General features: G+C 38.2%; 1 protein-coding gene across 2 annotated transcripts in view; it reads left to right on the plus strand.

Annotated features, from left to right (window-relative positions):
• SLC66A2 (solute carrier family 66 member 2) overlaps positions 1–24,478 on the plus strand; it is a 55,946-nt gene that overhangs the window by 18,980 nt on the left and 12,488 nt on the right. For both annotated transcript variants that reach the window (XM_007426444.4, XM_007426443.4), the window contains one exon: positions 13,158–13,374. In XM_007426444.4, coding sequence (XP_007426506.1) covers positions 13,158–13,374 — 217 coding nt within the window. The remainder of the gene's footprint in view (positions 1–13,157; positions 13,375–24,478) is intronic.

Consider the following 24,478-nt stretch of genomic DNA (forward strand, 5'->3'; position numbering starts at 1 on the left):
AGTTCTCCGGGGAGAAAATTACTGTTGCTGTTATCAGTTCAGGTCACGTACATAGATGCCAAATTGAAACGGTAAGGATCGTCTTTTTCTAACAACTTGCTATTTTTGAAAAAAGGCCATTCTTATTTAAAATCAGCCAGGTGGCTTCTTCTAGCTCTTCCTATATTTGAAATTTCACTGCCCCTCACTTCCTGTAGCAATGTCCTTTTGTTTTTCCTTCCCATCTGTTGAAATTACCAGCCAGTTTCCAATTATGAATGTTAATCTAATTAAATTTTGCATAGATTAATGTAAGATTTTGTCTGCCTAAAGAGGAATCTCATTTAAAAATACAAGATTAAATATGAATAACTTAATTGGTTGGTACAAGCCATGAGCAGATGAATATTTCAGTCCTGTTGCCCTATTTTGCAGGGTCCTACTTTCATTAGTTATGACGACAGAATTCAGTCCTTCTCTGTAACTATTGTGTTTTCCATTCCTTATTGCTTTAAAGGAAGCCAGTTTAAACATTATGTAAGAGTCATAATTGTGATCTTCTGACAAAGTACTGTTAAGGTGAGCTACAGTATAGTATTTTTGTCTTTGCTATCCAATGGTGTGATTTTGCTGGCATGTGGTTCTTTGAGGTTTCATTCTAGCTTTTAATTTCATGAAGCTTGCATCCTGAAACTGGAAAAAGAGATGATTTAAAAAGGGAATGGAATAAAAACATCTTCTGTTTTAGTGTCCTCAAGTTAGAACTAGACCTCCCTAAATCACCAGTGGCATTGTCTTGATTATTGAGGCTGGAAATTTACTTTTGGAGTGGGCTGTGATTGGGTACCCTGCCTTACCTTGTTGTTCCTTATTGTTTTTTTCTGAAACTTCAGCCATATCAGTAAAATGTTATATTGGATCAATGATAATATTCAGCAAGCGTTACCTCTACCCATCTAGAGTGAAGAGGATGAAACATCATAGAAGTAATTTATATTGGTCTTAAAACTAATAGTGATAAAGTAAGATTCCACATGTACAAGTGTTATCACAGCTATTACAGTCTTTATTAGTTCCTGTAAAAGAGAAGGTCATGGCCATTGGCTATAGCACGGGAGTTCAAGAATGAAGTCCTTAATTAATTTTCCCTCTGAGTTGATATTGTGTATGTGGCTAACCTAAGACTCTAAGAAGGTAACAAGAAGGGCTAAAAGCATTTCTCTTGGTTAAAAAACAGAAGTGAAAAAGAACAGATATGATTATGCAGTCATAACCCCAAATAGTTGTGGCAAGTTTGTGTTTTTGTCTCAAGACAAACTCTCATGTATTTGAAGCAAGTGCAAGCTTGTAATGGAAAGTAAAACTCTGCAAAGCCATGCTTCAGCTTATAAAACAGCATGAAGATTTATTAGACTTAAGCAAAAGAGGCACAACAATTAGGAACTGACAGAGAAAATAATTATTCATAAGAAAGAGAATCAAACAAAGGGGCAAGCCCAACAGACAAAAGTGACAAAAACAAGAGATATATAGAAGATACTCTGCACTGTTGGAACTCAGTAATAGGTTCTCACAAAGGTACAGTTTCTGAGTCTCCAAGGAAGAAACAAGAGACTGGGCTAGACAGGAGATGAGAAGTTGGATAGGTGAATAGCAGAGGGATGCAACTGCTATTTACAAGAAGGCAAAGAGGACAGTTGGGATGGCTGATGACTCCTTACGGCAAGGAACAAATATGTGTAGTCTGGACTCACTGACTCACGAAGTGCAGTTGGGAGTAGAGCCAAGGATGAGACAAAGTTGCTATGACTCATTAAGCCCATTGACATCAGAACAAGTGATAACTGTCAAGTTCAGTTATGACCACATCATCTTGGACTGTGAAGATCTATGAAGGAAACTGAAGAATTTAGGAGCTTGGTAGGTATTTTCATACATTCTTCAATTCGTGAAAGATGATGGGGAGGGAAAGAATAATTTTGTAAATGATTGGTTAGAACAGTATTTCTCAAACTTGACAACTTTAAGATATGTGGAATTCAACTCCCAGAATTCTGGAAGTTGAAGTCCACACATCTTAAAGTTGCCAAGTTTGAAAAACATTGGGTTAGAACAATAGTTCAAAAGAAGAAATTGGGTTTCTGGGATCATGCAGACCTGAATGATGGACTACTGGGCCAATAGGTACTGTATCTAACAAAGACTGGAAGGATGTGTTTGGCCAAAGCATGCGAAACTTGATCAGGAAGACTTTACATTGAATCTTAGGGTTGGGGAAGCAAGTCTATAAATAAGAATTCATGTGCTACAGGGGTGAGTGGAAATAACTGTACTAGATCCTATTAAACCACTCAGTGAAAAATTAGGAAAAGCATTAATTCATGCCTTATTATTTAGATTCTCAAGCTTGGATTATGGGAATTAAATGGAATGAACTTGAACCTTTGTTATAGGGCACCAAACGATTTAAAGGTGGAGCTGAGACCTGCTAGGATGACTCATGTTCTGAATACAGTAGTTGAGGGACACAACTTGTTCAAGAAGAACAGTAGCAATAGAAAAGGAGTTGCATTGCATTTTAAAAATATTGACATTTGCACAGAAATACATGGGAATGGACTTGATGGCACTGTTGAGAGCAACATAGTTAAAATATAGGGAAGATGGAATGCAAGCAGTACTGTGGTTAGTGTCCACTTCCAACTCTCCAGGCAGGAAGACTTGGATAGTTTCCAAAAGCAAAAGAAGCCTGAAGGAATAATAACAGGGAATTTAGTTAGCCCCACCATCTGTTGGGTATCTCTGCCAAGCATGGTCCTTCCAGGAAATTCCTGACCTGCGTTGTTGACAACTTTCTCCTTCAGCCAGTGTAGGAAGACAGAAGGGGATTGACTATCTTTGGCTTTATCCTAATTAACAGAAAAGACTTAATAAACAAAGCGGAAGTACTGGGAGCTTCTGACAAATAACCATGTAATGTTGTAACTCCTACAGTCTCTTATCACTGGCCATGTAAGCTGGGACTGATGTCAGTCCAAAATATTTGCAGGGCACCAGGTTGCCTAACTGCTAAACCTTCCTAGCCATTACATAATGTAGATGCCATAAGTATATGGGTAGCTCCATGGAGATAATTATAGGTACACATATGCACGGATTATGATACATGCCAATGATAAAGATTCATACTCTAGGAAATGGGCACTTTACATAAAAAGTTAGCTTGGACAAAAGATTTTTTATGCTAAGATCAAAATTTTGGGGTGAAGAGACCCATGTAATAAAATGCTACAAAAGCTGCAATTGCTATATTTGAACACTTGAGGGTGCCCCTACATTTTCAAATTATTAATATCAGGCTGTTCAAGTTAAATAGAAAAATGTATTTTCAAGTCTTAAGGGAAAGCATGAAGGTGCAGCAAAAATAATAAAAACATATTCTAACATCTGGGATTATGATTGAGTCATTATCCAGCAATCATTTACACAATCATGTTAAATATACTTACAAACAGGGGAGGGAATGAGAAGAGAAATTGATTTTTTTCTATACTTGGAACATTTGGAAGAAAAAGGTATTAATACATGTACTGAAAACTTTTATGAAAATACCTTAAATGAATATCCATATGCTTAAGAACATGTGTTTGAAGTAAGTGATTGTGGATAGTAGAATTATTTTAAAATCATAATTCAAAAACACTATCAAACAGAAATCTGAAGCTTGCATGCATAATTTATATTTCTCACAGTGTCTCTAGCCCCGCACTGAACTCACGGTCATTCCTGAAAAATGATGTGCAGGTTTTGTATTTTCCTTCAGTGAATGGATTGGGCAGAGTGGCTACAATTCAATGCTCACTTTGGATGTGTGCCTGTATGCCCAGAAAGACAATGAAGGCGGTAATGAGCTAGAGGTGTAGCAACTTCACCCATTTTGTCTTCTGGTAAATGGACATCCTGTTCTTGTCAGCCGTTGTTTGAGAATGCCCGTAACACTCACTTGAAAGTTCAAAAAATTTGGAGAGCCTGATTGGTGATTACATTGATTTCAAATAAATAAAGTGAATAGTGGGGAGAACTGGCATCCTTCAGAGATGGTGAGACTGCATTTTCGAGAAGTTTCAGTCAACTCCCATGTTGCCTAGAAATTCTAGGTCCTGCAATTTCAAGGAGACCAGATTGGGGGAAGGGCTTGGTGTGCAATGTACAATGGCTGCCTTTGCACTGGTTGTAAGTGTTCCCATCGCTCCACCGTTCTGGGACAAAATATGATTTGGCTTTCTAATTTGATTTAAGAGTACTGTAGAGAGGTTAAACTTTTTTAAATGGGAAAAGCTCTTCTCAGAATAAAGGTTTGGGATACAGCTTTATTGTGTGATGTGATAAATGGAAGTATGTGGATTTGAATATAAATATCCATCCATTCATTAAAAGGAGTGGTGGAAAGTGACTTTATTGCCCTCAGGGTTGAGGGACCCTTTTGTGAGAAAAACTGGATTTTGCAAAAGCTAGCTGACAGTAGCTTTGGTGAGAAAGGCAGAAGAAGTCTCTGCTTGATTTTCTTTGAACTCCCCTTTCCTCTAGATCTGTAATGTGTTCAGGGTACACAACTTTATACAACTTGATGCCATCTAGATATGCTGCATAAACGCCCCATATTCCCAACTAGTATGACCCATTGCCATGAGGACATTATCTTCCTGATCCAGCTGTAGTTATTATATATACTTATGGTGGTTCTAGATGGAGAGCTGCATAAATGTAGTGTAATATTATACCCGGGTTCTCTCTCTGATTAGAAACAGAAGTTTTGTAGGTAGAATCCTCTTTTCTAAAAAGTATTGTCTATGAGCAATTGGATTGGGTCAGGAGAAGAGCACTTCCTGTTACAGGATCCTGTTGATCCCCCCATCCTAGGTATATGCCTATCCAGGTACAACTGCAGCCAGATGCATATAAAATGAGACATGAGTTTCTCAAGCAGGGTCATAGTAGGGACCTAAACTTTCTATCAGCCAGCAGTGTATTTTTCTGCATTCAGCTCCTCCATAGGTTCTATACTGCTTTTATATTCAGCAGTACTTAAGAGGTGCCTCCAACATTTGGTAACTAAGAATGGCTTGGGTTGAGAAGAACCTGGGGAGCTTTTTGGAGAATCCTTCTACAACAGAATAAGAACAGTTCATTTCAACTAGGTACCATATTTTATTCTAAACACTGTTTTTACCATTGCTTTATATGGGACTTGGAGAAGAGCCAGGTTTAAACAAATGGAATTGCTGCTTTTTGTCTCTAGGAGGTTCAGCACAATTAGGTCATAAGTGACCAGAAAGCAAACAGCACTCTTAGGAAATGTAGCATTCATTTAACATCATGCAAGTGGATTGCCCAGTGGGATTTTCCTTTCCTGCCTTGCATCCCCAAACCTGTTCTGCAAGATCTCCCAACCTTCCAGAACAGATTTTGGATGCAAATAGAGCGAATGAGAATTATTAGGTAGATATGTCTGGATATCATCCAAGCATTACACCTGGTATTTAGTATGAAAAGAATAGTAAATATTTCAAAACTTAAAATTCATATGTGAACAGTCTGGCTGGTGGCAATTTATTAAACTCTTAAATAATGTAAATTAGTGCAAAATTAGCTATTTAATGTTATATATTGGTAAATATGTGTGAAATGTGCTGAAATGGATCTTACCATCACTTCAAGGTTCCACTAAAGATCTAATCTAAGGGCCAGAATAGGAATGGGGTCTAAACACTTTCTGGCTGTTTTACTTTTCTGTTTGTTGCTAGCAAAGTGTAAGTTAAACGACTGGCCTAGAGTCACCCAACCAGCTTTCATGCCTAAGGGAGGCGTAGAACTCATAGTCTCCTGCTTTCTAGGCCAGCACCTTCACCACTACAGGTAGTCCTTGAGTTACAACCATTTGGTCAGCAACCATTTGAAGTTATGACGGTGCCATCCAGATATGTTGCATAAACATCTCATAATTCCCAAGTAGTATGACCCAAAGGGACTTACGACCAGTCCTTGAAGTTCTGGCCATTGCAGCAACCCCATGGTCATGTGAACAAAATTCGGGTGCCTGGCAACCAGCTTGTACTTACAACCAGTTGCTGCATCCCGCAGTCATGTGATCGCCATTTGTAACCTTTCTTGCCAGCTTTCCCCAAGCAAAGTCAATGGGAAACCATCAAGGAAGGTCACGAGTTGCTGGGGTAAGTCTCCTCCCCCCAGCCTTTCTTTGCTCACATGCACCACGCCTCCCTGTGATTGCATACACGCACACACACACATGTACTCTCTTTCCTTGACCTCCCTGCGATTGCACACATGCATGCATGTACCCTGCACTCTCTTTTTGGTTTCTTTATTTATATTTCAAATTTCTCACTGCCCATCTCATACAGAGTGACTCTGGGAGGTTTACAGTAAAAACAGAATAGACATTAATTAAAATAGATAAAAATTAATTAAAATATGCTAAAAAACAAACTCCCTATATGATACTTCCAAGAGGCTGATGTTAATTAGGTGTTAATAAACTCAGGAGCATTGTCAAGGCGCCAGTCATCCCCAGGGTCGATTGTATCTTTTCTCGCCCACACAAGTTGGCAGAGCCAAGTCTTTAATTCCCTCTGAAAAACTGGGAGGGCAGGGGCCCGCCTCACCTCTTTCCTTGGCCTCCCTGCAATCACACACACGCATGCACATACCATGCACCCTCTTTCCACAGCCTCCCTCCAATCGCACACATGCACACACCCTGCGCCTTATTTTCTTGGCCTCCCTGCAATCACACGCATGCATACACTTACCCTGTACTCTCTTTCCCAGGCCTCCCTGCAATCACATGCACCCCGCACCCTCATTCCCTGGCCTTTCTGACCTCACACCACACCAAGAACCCCCTCCCCAGACTCATGCACGGCCTGTGCTGGGCCTCCCAGGCCTCCCCTGAGCTCCTTACCTGGGACTTCCTCCACTTCCCACTTAACAACCTGCGTGTCTGGGGTTATGACGACAACCGGGACTGCCTGGATTGCCGTCGCTAAGCAATGCGGTCATGTGACATCACACTTTACGACCGCATTGCTTGGCGATGGCAATCCCAGTCCCAACTGCAGTTGTAACTCAAGGACTACCTGTACACCAAATTAGCACTCTACCTGTGAAAATGGGGAAAAAAAAAAAATTGAAACCAGGCTGATAGAAAACAAAAGTTCCTTTTAAGTTCTTGAAGCTTTCTCTCTCTTCATTCATAAAAATTCATAAAAGCTTTCCTTTTATTCATTCTGTTGCATTATATTAGGCATGCATTATATTTCTTGACGGTTTGGGCCATATGCTGTCTTCCCAGCAGAGCAACAAAAACTTTTGCGTAAGTAATGAGTGAAAAGCCTCTGTGGCTCCCTTCAGCTTTTCCTCGCTCTCCAGGTGTTTGAAGTATCCCATAGGAAAAGACTGGAAATAAATTACGTAGGCTGTAGTCCTCAGCACGCTGATGACGATGATGATTTTACATTTATTATAGCCACCCACTCCCATAGACTCTGGATGGCTTCCAAATACAAAACAATAAAAACATACAACCTTACAGGCAGCCTGGACCAAAACAATCAAACAAATTGTAACAAATCAAACCAAATGGGGGCTCCATAGTACAAGGCCAATAGTGAAGAACTTTTTCAGTTTTGCTTCTCATGTAGTCCTTCCTGGAGAAATGGGCTGTAGTTTTCCAATTACATATTACATATGACTTTGAAGACTGTTGCAATCACATTACTTCATGCAGCGCATGGAACAGAAGCAGTCCTTTATTCCAACATCCTGTCTGCAATAGAGAGAGTCGTAAAGCTTTCTTATAGCAGGTTTCTTCTCTCCACCCCCAGAAACATGCAGCATGTTTAAGAAGCACAAGAAATTGGTACATAATTCACACGAAAAGGCAGCCAGGGTCTTTTCTCATAAATTAAAAGGCATTTATTTCTCTCTTTAAAAAGATTGCTATGTTTGCATTTGCAGCTGTTAGTCTTTGCTTCTCAAAATCTTTTTTGGGCGGGGGGGGCAGAGCCCCAGTTATTTCAGAAAGGCAACAGACTCTGGTGATATCTGGGTGGTTATTGAACTCAAAAGCTGAAACCTGTAATTATATTTTTAAAAAATGTTGAGTATTATTCTAGTTTCTTACTCATCTCTTCTTCCACAATAATTATTGATTTTTTGGGAGATGGGTTATGTTTTAAGATGTTTCCAGCTTTTGACTTGAGTCAAGAACACTGTTTTCTTTTTGGTAATAACTGTTAGGATCCCTCTCTGATCATTGTAAATTAGGTGTTGAAAGCTTAGAAAAATATTTACTTGGCAGGGGAGATACCATGATCATGATTTTGAGCTTAGAAAAAAAACTAAAGAGCAGGGCAGTCATTCAAGACCTAGGAAGTGCATTTCATCAGTATTCCTGCATCTAACATCAGATATGGTATTTGTGCAGCTCTTATGCAGAATATTGTAGTCACTAATGCTAAGCTCCTCCAAGACATATCTTCCTTTTTTCTGATCTCCAAAGACTGCTTCGTTGCAGAGAATTCAGACCTGTAGTGGCGCGTATTTTCCAAAGTATTATAAGGGTCCCATGAAATACTTAAAGCCTTGCCTATTTAGGGGCAAGAACTCAATGTACAAGTGACAACTGGAAATTGTGCAACCCACAGTAATGTGTACTTGCATACTTACATGTGTGTGGTTATGTTTAATTACAGTACTGTAAATGTTCCTGTAATATTCTGGTTTGCTTCTGAGTATTAAAAGGCTTTACTCAAGTTATTGGGTCCTACAATCAGCTTCAAGAAAATTAGGAACAGGGTCAGAACTATAAAGCTAGGGTCTGTTTTCTAGGAAATTGTAGAGTTTTTGTGTTTGTGTGGAAGATAGACATTGTTAACATTTAGAAATAAATACATATCAGAACAAGGGAGTTGATGAAGCAGCAGTAAAATGAGGAAAAGTCTATTTTTGTTTCTCGTTAAGTTTACCTTCCTAGTATTTTTTTTACCATTTTCTGTTGTTAGCTGTCAAACCAATAAAACCTATCCGTGCAGAATCTTCTGGATTATTTTTGTTTATCCATTAGAAGAAAATAGTTGCAAATGTATAAACCTAAACTAGTTTTTAGACTGTAATTTTTCAGAATTAGCGTATTTGATTTTTTAAAATTTGGATTTCTTTAAATGTTTAGCATCGCATTGAGGGTGTTTCACTTTTGGCACTATTAGTTTTGTTATCAATTAGGTTTGTTCCCCCACCCCCCACCTTTTTAAATACAACTTTTCCTAGATACCCAGTTATTTTTCCATTGGCAATAGATGGTACATGTCCCTAGCACTGTATTCAGCTTAAAAATTCTTTGATAGCACAAACTTCTTTCTCTTTCTTAATTCTCCAGCTTGTATAGAAACAGGACATGCAGTCCTGCTATGAAGAGTGCTGAACTTGTTGACATCAATATGCTTGCACAAGGTAGAAACTAATTCACAGAATAATAAGCCACAGAAGTTAGGATTTATTTAATTATCTGATAAAATGGGAAGAATTCTGCATGAAGAGGTCTTTTTCCAGATTAAACTGTGAACTGCAAATGGAGTTGGAGATTTGGTCAGGATCAATGGTGTCCTCAATGCTGAGAAATACAGGCAGATACTTATCCATCATGCCATACCATCTGGGAGGCATGTGATTGGCCCCAAATTTATTCTGCAGCAGGACAATGACCCCAAACATACAGCCAATGTCATTAAGAACTATCTTCAGCGTAAAGAAGAATAAGGAGTCCTGGAAGTGATGATTTGGCCCCCATAGAGCCCTGATCTCAACATCAAGTCTGTCTGGGATTACATGAAGAGACAGAAGGATTTGAGGCAGCCTACATCCACAGGAGATCTGTGGTTAGTTCTCCCAGATGTTTGGGACAACCTACCTGCCAGGTTCCTTCAAAAACTGTGCAAGTGTACCTAGAAGAATTGATGCTGTTTTGAAGGCAAAGGGTGGTCCCACCAAATATTGATTTAATTTGGATTTATCTTCTGTTCGCTCACTTTGCATTTTGTAAATTGATAAACATAAACAATTACAATATATATTTTTGAAAGCATTCTTACCTTACAGCATTTTTTCACACCTGCCTAAAACTTTTGCACAGTACGGTATATCTATGTATATCCGGTGATGTCTATGTAACAGGCTCAAATTATCACATTTTGGACATAATTATGTTAAGACCAAGTTCTTTTGAGAGGTCAATAATGCCAGGAAAGGTGGAAGGAAAGAGGACAACCAGCAGCTGCAATGGGTACACCATTGGAAGATTTGAAGGGCTGGGTTGGGGATTTATCAACCTGAAGAAAGACTTATCTAGGTGGTCACTAAGAACTGACACCAATTTGGTGATATATAATCTAAGGTGGATTAGCATTCAGATACCAATTAACATTGGTTTGAAGTGGCTAAATGTTGTTAAGTCATTTAAGTTTAATAATGGGCTAATCAGGGAGAAGTAGCATAAATTAAATCTAGAGAAGATAAAGTGAGTTAGAAAGTACAGGTAGTCCTCATTTAGTGACCACAATTGCGATTATCAACTTTGTTGTTAAGTGAAGTGGTCACTAAGTGAAACTGTGACTGTGCCTATGATCTTACTTCAGCTTTCCTTTGCTTTACAGACCTGCAAAGGTCATAAATGAGAGAATTGGTTGTAAAGTTTCATCATCGTCGTAACTGTGAATGGTTGCTAAATGAGGCAGTCACTAAACGAGGACTGCCTGTAGACTCAAGAACACAGCAGTAAGCTACTCTGCATAGGAATGCATTTTGATCCTCAACTGTCACTGGACCATATGGTAGCTGTGACATTTGGGATTCCAGCTTTTCTCAGGTGACCCCTTTTCCCTATTAGTGAGGCCTGCAAAGGTTATCTCACTGCCCCATAAAGGGGCTTGGCGCAGGATCCCTGATAGCTCTCTACAAAAGCAAACTATTAAACCTGGCCAAGCTCTGTGTATATCTCTACCCCCCGGCCCCCCATGTTCCATTCAACATACAGACATTGTGAAATGGGCAGTGCCTGGATTTTAGGATCAGATGGTGTACTTGGCTCTGTTTCCCTCTTTACACATTGCAGAATGTGGAGACTTTGCTGAAACGCTTTTCTTTATAAAAAGAGCACATTTTAATTATTGATTACATGTATGTTAGGGGGATAGGATTTCAGTGACAATGTCTCCTATTCTCTTTAAAAATATGCAATGCTCAGTCTTTCTCTTCATTAGAATAATTTCCTTTTTTGGGAAGCAAAAGTATGGGGCTGTCTTGTGTTGAGTACTGCTGTCATACATTATTGACAGAATTAAGCTGATCCTCCCCCAGATCTATCAGGCTTGGCTTTATGCTGCAAACACACTGTGTCTGGCTTATTGCTCTCAGCTAGCCAGTTATGGACCAGATTATTATAGGGTAAGGCTTTCATTGTAGCTGAAATACAATTAATCTCAGCTATGCAGTGCTTAAAGAGAAGGAATAATCAATGGCTTCAATTTTTAATGTTCTCAGAGAATAGTCTTGTGTCTCAGTTATTTTGGTGGGAAATGGAAGTTGCAATATAGTATAGCTTTCCTATCGTTAGCAAGTAAGATAGCTAGCAATGGTGAATGATGCTTTTCATCGCTGCAGTAGATGCAAGCAACTGAATGTGAGGACTACTATCAAAAAAGAAAAGTTTCACGCAATTTCCCTGCCTTCCTATAAGGCTGCTCCAGCCTCACATTCTTTCCTTTTTCTCTGTTTGTGCTGGTTAAGAAAGACAGAAGGCAGAGGCGCTTCCATCCTTGGCTCTGTCTTTCCCTTTCAGCCACTTAAGTCCATTGGCACCACCAGAATATGATGAACAGCTGTTTATTTGGGGGCTCAGAGAAGGCAGGCTTATCTAGATAGGTTGTCCCCATCCCAGAGACCTAAAAGTTAAGTTGGACTGCATGGATACATCCATGTTTTTTCTTGGCCACAATATGGAACCAATTTACCTTTGCTTTCTTTGAGTTTTTTGCTTTTTTTTTTTTTAAACCTGACATTTCCTTGGGATCTCCCATTCAATCCCAACCAGGTCCACCTCTGCTTAGCTTTTCTAGGAATAGGGAAGGACCATTAGGTGGGGCCACGTGCTGTGATCCCAGGGGATTAGAAGAGAAAAGTAGCAAAAATATCTTAAGTATATCACCAAGGTCTTAGAAAGCAATATTTTAAAGATGTTTTTGGTTTTCCTGTCTCCTAGAAAATCAACACTTGTTGCAGTAAATTATACCAAAAGGTCAGTGCCCAGGGCTATAGCTCCCATCACTCTGAACTACTGATATCCTCAGGGTTGGAGTAAAGTGTGAGGTCTCCCATCACTGAGAGCAAAGGCTTCCTATTTTAATGGATAGTCATTGATTTGTACAGTGTCCCAAGTCACATTCCAGAAATATGGTGAATATTCTCAGGACAGGGAGAACATACTTTTCTGCCTAGACAGAATAATAAATGGGAAGATAGCAGATTCTTCATATGAATCAGCCCTGAGATTCTCAGAATCCCGTGACAATCTCTTGATGGCAGTTTTGTGTTTTGTTGCATGACCGTAGATAGCCATCACATCCTAGTTATCCTTATTTAACATGACTCCTGATTCCATTTTCTTGTTCTTTGTTGTTTTCTGAATGGATGGCTCTGGAATCTTAAATTTTCATCAACAAAACTTGACTTATTGTTGGGAGGAGAAATATCTATTTCCCTCCCTCCACAACATCAGAATTTGCACAAATGATATTCCTGATCATGGTTATGTAATTGCTAGCACTACAATATTCCATAAAGGCAGTTTTCAGTTTTAGTTGCATTCTATGTTTATTTTTCCACATCATCTTCTCTCCCTATTACTATAATCCTGTGGTTTATCAATGGTCTAACTGTATAAGTTACACTTTCAGTTTGTCTGCCAGCTCATGTGTTTATGACAGTTTCCTTAGACTTTCCAAATAATCATGTATTCCTCTCTTTTTTGGAAGGGAAGTGGCATTGATTGAATTGGCAAAGCAGTCCATTTTGTTTTTTATTTATTTAAAAACATTGTTTTTCAGATTTTGACTTGAACTCTTTCTGGCACTGGAACAAGTTTGCAGATTATGTGCAGTGCGTTCTGGCTTTCACTGGGGTAACAGGATACATCACTTACCTTTCCCTTGACTCCAGTATCTTTGTTGAAACACTGGGTTTCCTTGCTGTTTTCATTGAAGCCATGGTGGGTATCCCGCAGCTCTACCGTAATTATCAGAATAGGTCAACTGAAGGAATGAGGTAAGATTGTATGCATGTATCATAATTTCTGGCTCTCTTGATTGTTTTCTTCACCTAAGTGGCAGCCCCAGAATTTCTTTAACTAAACACAGAGAGAGAGGGAGAGAGAAATGCTGTATATACTCGTGGATAAGCCCATCCACAGAGAAGCCAACCCTCAAATTTGTAACCAAATGCCATGAAAACTGCACCACAAAATTTTCATGTTTTAATTTTCACAATTGGCTTACCCACAGGTGGCACACTTTTCATGGTATTTTCGTTAAAAATTCAGTGGTTGGCTTAACACAGATGGGCTTATTCGTGAGTATACGTATATGGATACTTTAAAAAACAGTACCATATATACTTGCAGATAAGCCCATCCGTGGATAAGCCAAACCGAACTTTTGGGGGTGTATTTTGGAGCCTAAAATTCTTGCCTTATCTGCAAGTATATACGGTATGTCCACAATTCTGGCTCAGCTCTAATACTTTGAGAATACTGGTGGTAGAAGATTGGGAAACGCTCCTTTTGCAAAGCAAGAATTTTGGGACTGAAATTGGGAGGCAAGAAAGATTCATAAAAATGTAATATTAAAATAGAGTTCGTGTGACTCTGTGTGTGTGTATAAGAGTCTATGTAGTTATATGTAGTGTATACAATCTTAAAAGAATGTCCAGAACTAGGAAATACGCTATTGTCTGTGTTATAAGCACAGTGGATGTGTACCCTTTATGTAGTCTGGAATTTTCTACAAGCTTGAATGTAATGATGCATCACAATCGCCTGAGCTGCTGCTCTCCTCCTCCTTCTCCTCCTCCTCCTCTTTGTTTGATTATTAGCTTATACTCTAGATGGGGAAGTTCATATATAGACTGGTCTACACAATATAAACATTATGGCTGTGTGCTGCACATTTTGGAAAAAAATAGAGCAAAAGTACTTCAGATTTCCCGTGAATGTGCTAACTCTTTGCTGTTCATTTAATCATCCCAACTGGTTTCAGGCTTTGTACGAGACTGTGTTCATCCAAGTTCCAAAGCACCTCTGAATACATTTCAACGCATACATAGCCCTTATATACCCACAAATAGCATCATTAGGTTGTTTGAGTGAATTTTGCAATAGATTTAGCATATATAAATGTAGGAGCTAGTATTCACATCAATTTTTGTCACTGTGATATGGAACAAGCAGAATTTTAAATTATAAAGGCCTACTTTCCCAAAATTTAGAAGTTGCCAATGGAGACCTTTGAAGAGTCTCTTAACACTTTTTGTGTTCACCACAGATACTGATCTATCTTTCCACAGAGATATTTCTATTCTTGGTGTCATAAAATGCTGATAAATTCAATTTTCAAAGTAGAATTGCAGTCTAGTACAATGTTCCTGTGGATGTGTACCCTGCTTATTATGGTTGTTGCCCTTGATATGTTGGCTATGTGTTGTTTTCTTAAAACTGGTGTCTTCTAAAAAGCCAAATTGACCTATGTCTCTATTTCAATATGCTGACTTTTTTGAAGATGTAAAGTATGTTACCCTTATATACACAGAAATGCTGTATAATTGTATGCTGGAAATGGAACTGTATTTATTTCTAAGAAGTATTTCATTGAAAACACTCTCTTTTTTCCAGGGCCTCATTTTGGAACCCTTTTTGTCATTTTGATTTTCCAATCAAAGAAAAATTTTTGAAGTGATAGTTTGGGGCTCCTCTCTCTTTCCCTCCTCATGGATGCCTGAGGCATTCTTTGAATTTGGCAGAGCTCTGAGCGAGCTGCACAATTTCTTTCTGATGTTTCTTTTGCATCTGCTTAGCATCTGGGAGCAGTAAAGTCTTTTACTGTCAGCCCTCAGTCTTACTGTTTTTTTGGCAGACCTGGTTGTCCTTTGCAATATTATCTTAATTGTGCCTTTCATGAATTCTGTTCTTTGTTACCTTATGCTTTCTCTTTCTTAATGATATGTTGGGAATTGAATTAATGCTATTCTCTTTCTCCAGAAATGCTGTTATTTAAACGAGAGAGAGAGCTCTGCCTTTATTAGCTTATATAGCATTGCAATATAGGGGTACAAAATGTATATTCTAAATTGCATGCCTTCTAGAAGAAAACATGATAATATGTATACAGCATGTCAATTGTAAGACATTGTAGTAAAACACTGTAGCCTTTTTGTGGTCAGGAGTTCTGTTTAAAATCTATTTATTCAGAATACACATCAACGACCACAGTGAGATAGAGTTTTCTTCAGTTCAGAAACCCCATTAAATTGGGTTCACTATTTACTTCAAAAATCTCTGGATAAAATCTCTATTTTATCTTCCTTTTCCCATTCAGTTGAACCTCGTCTGTTTTAAAGGAATGTGGAGATAACCTTAATGAAGGGATGGATGAGCATTTAAGGGAAGAAAAATATCAATTCTATCCAGGGAAAGTGTGTGAGAAAGAGACTTAGAAATAACCCTGCCTGGATTCTGCTTGGTATGAGGGAGGGCAGAGGGAAATGCTAGCAGGCTTTTGCAATTCTCTTATTCTACCCTACAACAATAAAGTAGCATTCCTATAATCCTGGTGGTATCTGTTTCCTGACCTGATTACTTCAAAGGGCTGACATCTGCGGACTGCAACAGTTCCTGTTACTTTCATCAGTTCAGGATGAGCAGAAGCTACAATGTACTGGGATGTTGATGGTCGGACTAGATTGTTGGGACTTTGTCTGCACATCACCTACCTTGCAGATTATTCTGAAGATAAAATGAGGGTGGTGGGGTATTGTGTACACCTTGGAAGAATAGTGGGAGGAATGTTAATAGCAGTTTTAAAGAATTTTAAAAAGAATATCCCTAAATGCTAGGAATTTGATAAAAGGTAATATAAGGCTTTTTAAAAATCTTACGGTCAGTTATTGTCTGAAGCAAGAAATTAACCTATAGAAGCTTGGTATGTAGCTGAGAATTTTCCACCATAGTTCCCTTTTGCAGAGCTGCCAAAGAATATAGGAAATTCATGATTGGAACATGCATGTATGAAATGCATTACAAATAGTAATTGCATGGCCGTTGTTGTTTATGGTATAGGTCAAAGAAGCTAGCTAGGTCAACTTAAAAAGAAGAAATACTTTTTTCTGAAGATATGTTAAGTAAAACCTGTTTTGCTATACTCTGACCATTATAAACTATGACCATTCTACTCTTGGCTACCAAATGCTCAATCTCTCAAAATAGCGCACTAGCATCATCAAATAAATAATTCCTTAATTTCTTTCCTGGTCAAGCTTCCAATATGTCAACCATCATTTTTTACTATAAAAGAGTATTTTAATTGTTTTATAAATGAGAATTAAATTTATGATTAATTATGTCTGTAACATTTGATTATTAGAATCTGGAAATAGGTGTATCATTTCAGACTTCTTTGATGTTAACATTAAAGTTTCTTTGGAGCACGGGGGGGGGGGGCAGGAAATGAACATTGCATTCTTTTCCAGATTGTGTAGCTGCTATAGTTGTCATATTGTAACAATCACCATTTAATCACCATTTCTCCCAAGGCTGATGTTGCCACTAACTTTCACTTCCTCCTTTCTACTTTTTCTATAACCAATATATTCTCATCAGCTTCCTTAGTCGGACACGACTTAACGACTGAACAACAACAACTTCAAGCAATTATTTGTTGAGGCTATGGATAATTGGCTGTTGGTGTGTGGAATCTGGCAACTCAGCTAGATAAAAGTGTGTATATCAGGAACTCTGATATGGATTTAATTCAGTGAATAAATCTGAGCTTGATGTAGCCATACAGAATAAACTTGATCCTTGTGAGATAAGACAGCATGTTAAAACACATACTATCAGTAAACTAATTTTTTAAAATAATGATTGGATAAGCACAAGGAAGAAAATTAGCAATTTCTAAGTGCAACAACACATCTGCTTTAGATACTGCTTAAGGTGAGCCTTTATTTTTGAAATCGTAGAGGACCTGAGATTGAGGAAAAAACATACCACTGATAGGGGTGAAAGAGGATTTTTTCCATTCTTGGATAGTTTGAAAGACTCCAGACTACTGCTGAAGATGAAAACCTAATATTTAAATTGCCTAGACTGATCTTAGAATCTTTAAAATAAAACAACAATATGAATTACTGACATGATGTTTCAGTTAAAATAAATGAAGAGCTTAAATATTATCATATTACATTTTCTTGATGGATTTGCAAGACAAAATAATTAAATTAATCTCTGTTGATAATTGTGAGTTCTGGTGTGGCCTTCCACTTCCAAAAATGGTTTCCCAGACAAGATTAATCTCTAATTAAATGGTAGATTATTGCCCTTTTGGCATTCTAAGTGGTCTCTGAATACTGAAATACACAACTTACAGAATTTTCTTAATGTGCAGCATGGCCTCAAATTAGGTGTTCAGTGTTTGATTTCTACCTTGCTGTGGGCCTAATCCAGAAGTGGCATTGCTTCTGCATTCTGTGAAGATTTAATTATTTGAATTAATACTTCTACATTGAATAATGAATAGCTTGCAATATTTTCATGATGGCAGTGCCTTAAGAAAAACAGCATTTCTGACGTTATCACCTCTCACCCTTATGGAGGTGGAGGCCTGCCTATCTACAGCCTCCATTTCCGACAGCAGAACCACATGTACTCAAGGCAGCGTGGGTATGAAATCTGCTTTTAAGTCTGAAATACAAATAACTCTCAGAATTCTTGATGCCTCCTTTACAATCCTTGAAACAAGATTTCTCCTGGAAACCCATAGCATGTGGGTTTCATCCTACCTAATGAGCTGCTTGTGATTTGTGCTAATTTTAAGGATGCCTCAGAAACCACCTGAAAAGGAGAGACTGCACACCCATTGTTAGAATTTGATTCAAGTATTTAACTGCTGTGGCAGATGTCTATGTGAGTCTTGGTAGCCTTCAGTTACACAAATCTGCCCTTATTTTTATTAAAAACTTAGTCTATTGGCAGCGAGCACATTCCAAGATGATGCTGTATTTGCTTTGCGGATGTGACCCAGAAGTCACACAGGATCATCTTTCTCTATCATACGTTGCTGAAGAGTTAGGCATACATCTTTACCCCAGCCCCAGAGTTAGCTGAAGCAAACCTCTTGTATTAGGTCATCCTTTTACTTGGGGATATAGTTTCTGCTTCATACCGAAGTTCCCAAAATAACATTGGAGCTCTTCTTTCCCAGGCCCGGTTAACTGATTTTTGTGATAGATGGGACTAGACATCTTGCTTGCTCTTGAGATCATCAGTGCTGCTGTAATGCCAGACGGATTGCTGCAAAGTGACATAAGAAATTCCTGTTCCGAGGCTGTGCACATCGGCATGCTGGAATGAGCTTCGAATTTAGAACTCCTAAGTGTTGTCCAGTGATCCCAGGATTGGCCTTGAAAGAGGCTCTATTACCTGCTCGTTCAGGAATTCCATATTTTTAGGTGCAAACGGAACAGATTCAGATTTTAAAAGAATAAAAAGCTGCTGCTTTTTAACATTTAACCTCTTCATAAAGTACTGTTTAGAAGTTTGGAAATGATTTGCGTCAATACCTTCCTGAATTCTTGGTTACGGTTAAATTCTGAATAGCTTCTTTAATTTCATGCTCCCCCCCCACCTCCCGGCCTTAATTTTCTTACTCGATACAAATCTGCTGTTTGTGATTATTTAAACTGTCATATATGGTAAAGACATATTACTGCAGTAAAGTCATATAAGAATAGTCCTATGCATAGCTTATTTAGAAAAATATAATTTCATAATAAAGCAGGATCGATTTGATATCAGTTAAATTCATTTTAGTGAAAAATAAATAATTTAATCAGTTAAATTATTTAAACCAGTACATTAGTCAGGAAAATTCTATTCTTGTTTGTTGTGTGAGATTATCTGAATGTATATTCTTTAGTACTCGGAGCAGAGAAAGGTAGATTTCATTTTAGAAGCACATAACCATATACAGTAATTATTTAGGCAGAATATTTTTTATTAATTTTCATTAAAAATTGGTGATCAGAGAGTGAAGCAAGCAGATTCTTGTGAAGTTATTAGGGGAATAATCTAATTCATTCTTGAGGATCTGGAGTGGGTATTTTTTGCTATTTTGTGCTATGAGAATAATCATCACTATTTTTAAACTATAGAAGTTATTAGTTAGCTTTCTTTGACCAAAAACAATGTTTATTTTTTAAATAAAAACAGGTACATACATTTTATTTATAGGCAGTTTTTTAAAAAGTTAAAAAATTAGGCATTTTCAGTCCCGTTTGTGCAAGAAACGTAGAATTGTGAGTGGGTGATTAATTCTATCTTCAAGTATGTCTTCCTCGTTATTCAGAATCCGGAAAGAATGACAACCTTTCTACTCTACCAGTTCCCAACTATTTCTCAATTTGGGATAAATTCCTCCAAAGGGAGAAAAAGCACCTTTTACACCAACAGAAGCAGTTACTGCTGATAAAAGTTAACTGCAGGAATTTATGAACCCCAAATTTTAAATTACCTCATTATCAGCAACAGATTCTCTTGAAAGTTAAAAAAAAAAAAAACAACTGATTTTGATTTGGTGATTTGAAATTTGAACTTGACAAATGTCATTGGTATCTTCATGGCACGGAATTCCTTTTATACGGTATCTATTTCAGCAAGCCATCCCATCAGGAACCATGAAGTTAATCCGGAGATGGTGTTAGAAGTTGGCTTGCCATTGATTTCTTCTGGGATGTTTTCTGACTTCCCAGTCTAACCTGCAGCCCTGATATCTTATGGTCATTTCCTGTCCAAATACTAATCAGGCCTTACCTTGCTTAGGTTTCAATCCCATAAGGTTGACCAGGTGCTGCCACCTGCTTAGGCAACGAATCAAATCCGGTCATCGTTTATTGGCTATATTAACAGGACTTTTCCTAATTCATCTTAACTATACAGTATTGAATATGGAACACTTGGGCTAATCTCAGAGTGATTAATAATTGGGAGGGGGTATGACACTCAGAGTCTTTGAGAATCGGGCGGCATACATGTTTTTTATTATTTTATTTATTAGATCTTTAGACTAGATTGGGAAGATGCAAAGTCTTGGAAGAGGGCAGTAGCTAACCACATCAGCCTTTTTTCCCAAGAAAACAACATGGGCGTGCTAAGTTTGAGTTGACTTGAGGAAAACTTTGCCTTTGTTATTTCTGTTTAAGATTTCATATACCATTGTGTCTCTGTGTGTGGTACAACACTCCCAAGTTTTTGTTTTTATCATTGGTTCTTTTTTGGGATGCTATATTTTTATTTGGCCTTTTGCTCTGCAAAAATAAACTAAATCACCAGCATATATCTATATTTCTTGAATGGGGGCCCTTTTGCCCTGACATGAATTACTATTGGTATCTTATTACAGTTAGTACTCTGATGAATGGTTCCTGGATACCCATGTCCTAATCAGTTCCTGTTCATCAGCAGATAAAGATCGACTGAGTGGAAAGTATTGAAAATATTGCTAAGAAAATGAGCAACTGATGGTTCTGGGTCCATTCTTTATTGGTATCTGTGGTTTACATGTCCTTGCCCATCTTTCTTTTGAAGGATGCTTTTGTTTTCTTTCCAGACTTCAGCAGGATTAAAAATAAAAGTTATATCTCTGCATTTTGTTGAAGACAACTGAAATAGACTTGGGAATAGTGATTAAAGATTGAATATCTCTTTTGAAACCCACACTGAGAACTTTGGCCCCAGCAGATCCAGCTATTTCTTCATTGCTAAATTCATGCTTGGCCATCAAAATTGGCCAGCGCTCCAAATATTCCATTATCATATTCTGTTGGAGATCTTGTGGAGAGAATAAAGTGGTTATTACAAAAATACTTGGCAATATGTAGTACATTAGCCTTTATTTCTGGAGCATTAAATCTTTTGCTAAGAAGGACATTAAGTGAGCATTCCAACTGGTTTGGGAACTTCTTCACTTTTTTACATTTCTTCTGTTCAATAATTTGCAGTATTATTTGCGAGCAAATGGCACACTGGGCATTAGAAATTTTTTCAACTGTTACAGACTTTACTGCTTATTTAGCAGTGTATGTATGCATTTCCTTGATATATCAGTTGTTTCAGGAAAAAAAAAGATATTCCTTTGTTGATACACAAGCCCATAGGATGAAATTATTCTGGATATTGCTCTACCCATCAACTCTCAGGGTAATACTTTTCCCATATAGTTTAGTTTTCGATTCCTTGGTTTCTTCTCTATACACTTTATCAATTGTTCCTCTGCAATGTCTGCTGTTTCAGTTATCCTGTATCCTGGTTGGAGTAACAACCATGTGGATTTAGTGTGCATTCTCATCCATACCAAAAGGAGAGCTGCATAAACAACCTGAGCTTTTTTTCACCAATTCCTGCTTGCTGCAGTCTGTTGATTTGTATTATAATGTTATCTATGCCTATTTCTGTATGATGGAGTTTCTTTTCCTACTTAGCTAGTCAGAAGCATCTAACTGATCTTGGCCGATCAGAAAAACTAAAACGGGTTGGATCACAGTTTGTAGAGGATGGAAGACCACCAGGAAATACCAGGCCTGTGCACAAGGCTGGAAAGTTGGGAAAAATCCCAGCAGTAGGCAGGGGCAAAACACTTTGGCACTACTGTCAACTATGTGGACTTGTATATAACCTCACCTGGAATCAAGCTTGATTCTACATTACAGAATATTTATTCACTCTTCCTTAAAAACATGTTTATTGCTTTTTCACCATACACATTGGTGGACTGATTTCTATGAAAAGGTTAGTCTCTAAATGGCTAAAAGGCTCTTTGTTCTGTTTGCTATACAAATGAATTGTCATTCCCCTGGAATGTTTTCTTGGAAGGGCATCCATTCTGTTCAGCAGGCTCCTGATTACATGGACATAGATATGAAGCCTATGGGGGAAAATTAGGACACATTTGTCAAATCTTAAAGCTGCATTATTGAATAATCAGATTTACATTTAAAAAATTCACCATTATTATTTGGAGCAAGGTTTTCTGACTGCAGTGTTTACCCTGCAAGAATTATGGTTCTTACGTATGTAACGGGCCTTACTGTTTGCTGCATAAATTGTGTGGTTTGAATGTAAAACTGATTTTGAATGTGGCAGAATAAGATAAGTTGATGGACAAATTGGTGCTTGTGCCAACGCAGCTTCCTGATGAAATTGTTCAATACACGCAGAGTTCAGAGGAATAGTTAGTTCTCTGATATGGCTCAATGCATCATTGTCATCAGCACAGAGTTCTGGTATTTTTTTCAATATTTCAGGGAATGGAGCGGCTCTGCTTTCAAATTCTCTCTCTGCATGTAGAGACTTGAGTTGGGATATGATTGCCCAAAATGAAATCCAGTTTTCCAGAATCTCTGTCCCAATATTTCTCTATCAGGGTTACCCAGGTTGGTAAACTGGGAGGGGGGCTATCAAATCTATCTGTCCCCCTGACATTTGATGAGATTTCTGTTGTCTAAATCAGCTTTAATTCTTCCAAGGAAGGAGATAACCTGTGAGGCAGCTTATTCCATGTATATAGTTTACCAGTGAAATAAACTAGGTGTAATAAATGCTTTTCTCCAGTTATGTAATTATTAGATCTGCAACCTTCAATGGATGCAAAGTTCCCCCTTCAGTTAGATGATTGCATAACTGTGTTCTGAATATTTTAAAATGTTACAGGTAGTCCTCAGGTTACAATGGCAATTGGGACCAGGACTGCCATCGCAAAGCATGATGTCATGTGACCACATTGTTTAGCAGTGGCAATCCCAGCAGTCCCAGTTGCCATCGTAACCCCAAGGTGTCGTTAATCAGGAAGCGGCGGGAGTACCAGGTAAGGGGTGCGGGGATGCCTGAGAGGCCCTGGGAGGGTCAGCACAGGCCCTGTGTAAGTTGGGGGAGGTGTGCAGGAAGGCCGGGAGGATGGCATGGCAGGGCGTGCATGCAGAAAGGCCAGGGGACTCACCAGAGCGACTTGCGACCTTTTCTACCGGCTTCCTCATTGACTTGGCTTGTAGGAAGCTGGCAGGGAGGATTGCAAATGGCAATCACGTGACCGTGGAGCTCTGCAACCATAATGTGAGCCAGTTGCCAAGTCCCTGAATCACAGTCACTTGACCGTGGGGATGCTGCGACAGCTGGAACTTTGAGGACCAGTTGTAAGTACCATTTGTTCAACACCATTGCAACTTCAAATGGTCGCTGAATGAGTGCTCAGTGAGTGAGGACCATCTGTATTTCTTTGACAATATAATCTCCAGTTTTCAGATATCCGTGTTTTGGATGCAGCTGTACCAATACCATCCTCCCATTTTCCTTTTCTAAAATGTTATTGTATTTTAGGTAGTGGAGTCATTGGTCTACTTTTAGAGCAGATGTTTGAAGTAATCTAATAATTTAAGATCCTGCAAAATTTAATTTTGTGGCAAATAAAACTGATATTCTTAGCATATTACCAGAAAACGTGTGTTTCTGTGATCTGATTGTGTTCTTGTTAGAGCTGCACCACAGAAACACACTTAAAAAAAAAAAAAAGTGAACAGGTGTGTGGTGACTCTTTCTCTAAAGAGAAATTACTATATACCTCTGGGGTCTGTTCTCCGCCTTACATGTTTCTCCATTTCTCAGAAAGGTAACACACAGGAAACTTCAAGAAATAGCTAAGCAAAAAATTCAAGGAATTAACAACAAAAATCCTTGTTCCAAAGAGGAAGCTGGCGTAAGCAGTCAGGCCATAGACAGATGAGTCTAATAATGGAGAAATTTCTGCTGGGAATCTTATAACTGAGTAAAATGTTCAGGAGGGAGACTAATAAAATAATATTTTCCACAGTTAGAAATTACACACTGTTTTAATGACCCACCTGAGAGACAAGGGGGTTGTGTGTGTGTGTGAGAGAGAGATAACGATGGAAGAGTCATGTATGTTTTGAAATTCTTAATTTCACAGTTTATATTGTAAAAGTCATTTACCATTAACCTAGTCTTAGAGATCTAAGTTAGAAACATTTATTTATTTTTGTTTAATTTTCACCTTAATTTTTTAAAGCTTACCCTGTAAATGTGTTCTGATTT

This window comes from Python bivittatus, unplaced genomic scaffold, assembly GCF_059951505.1.
Source record: "Python bivittatus isolate LINGU-HERP-01145 unplaced genomic scaffold, Pbiv_v1 ctg000840_np1212, whole genome shotgun sequence".
NCBI lineage: Eukaryota > Metazoa > Chordata > Lepidosauria > Squamata > Pythonidae > Python > Python bivittatus.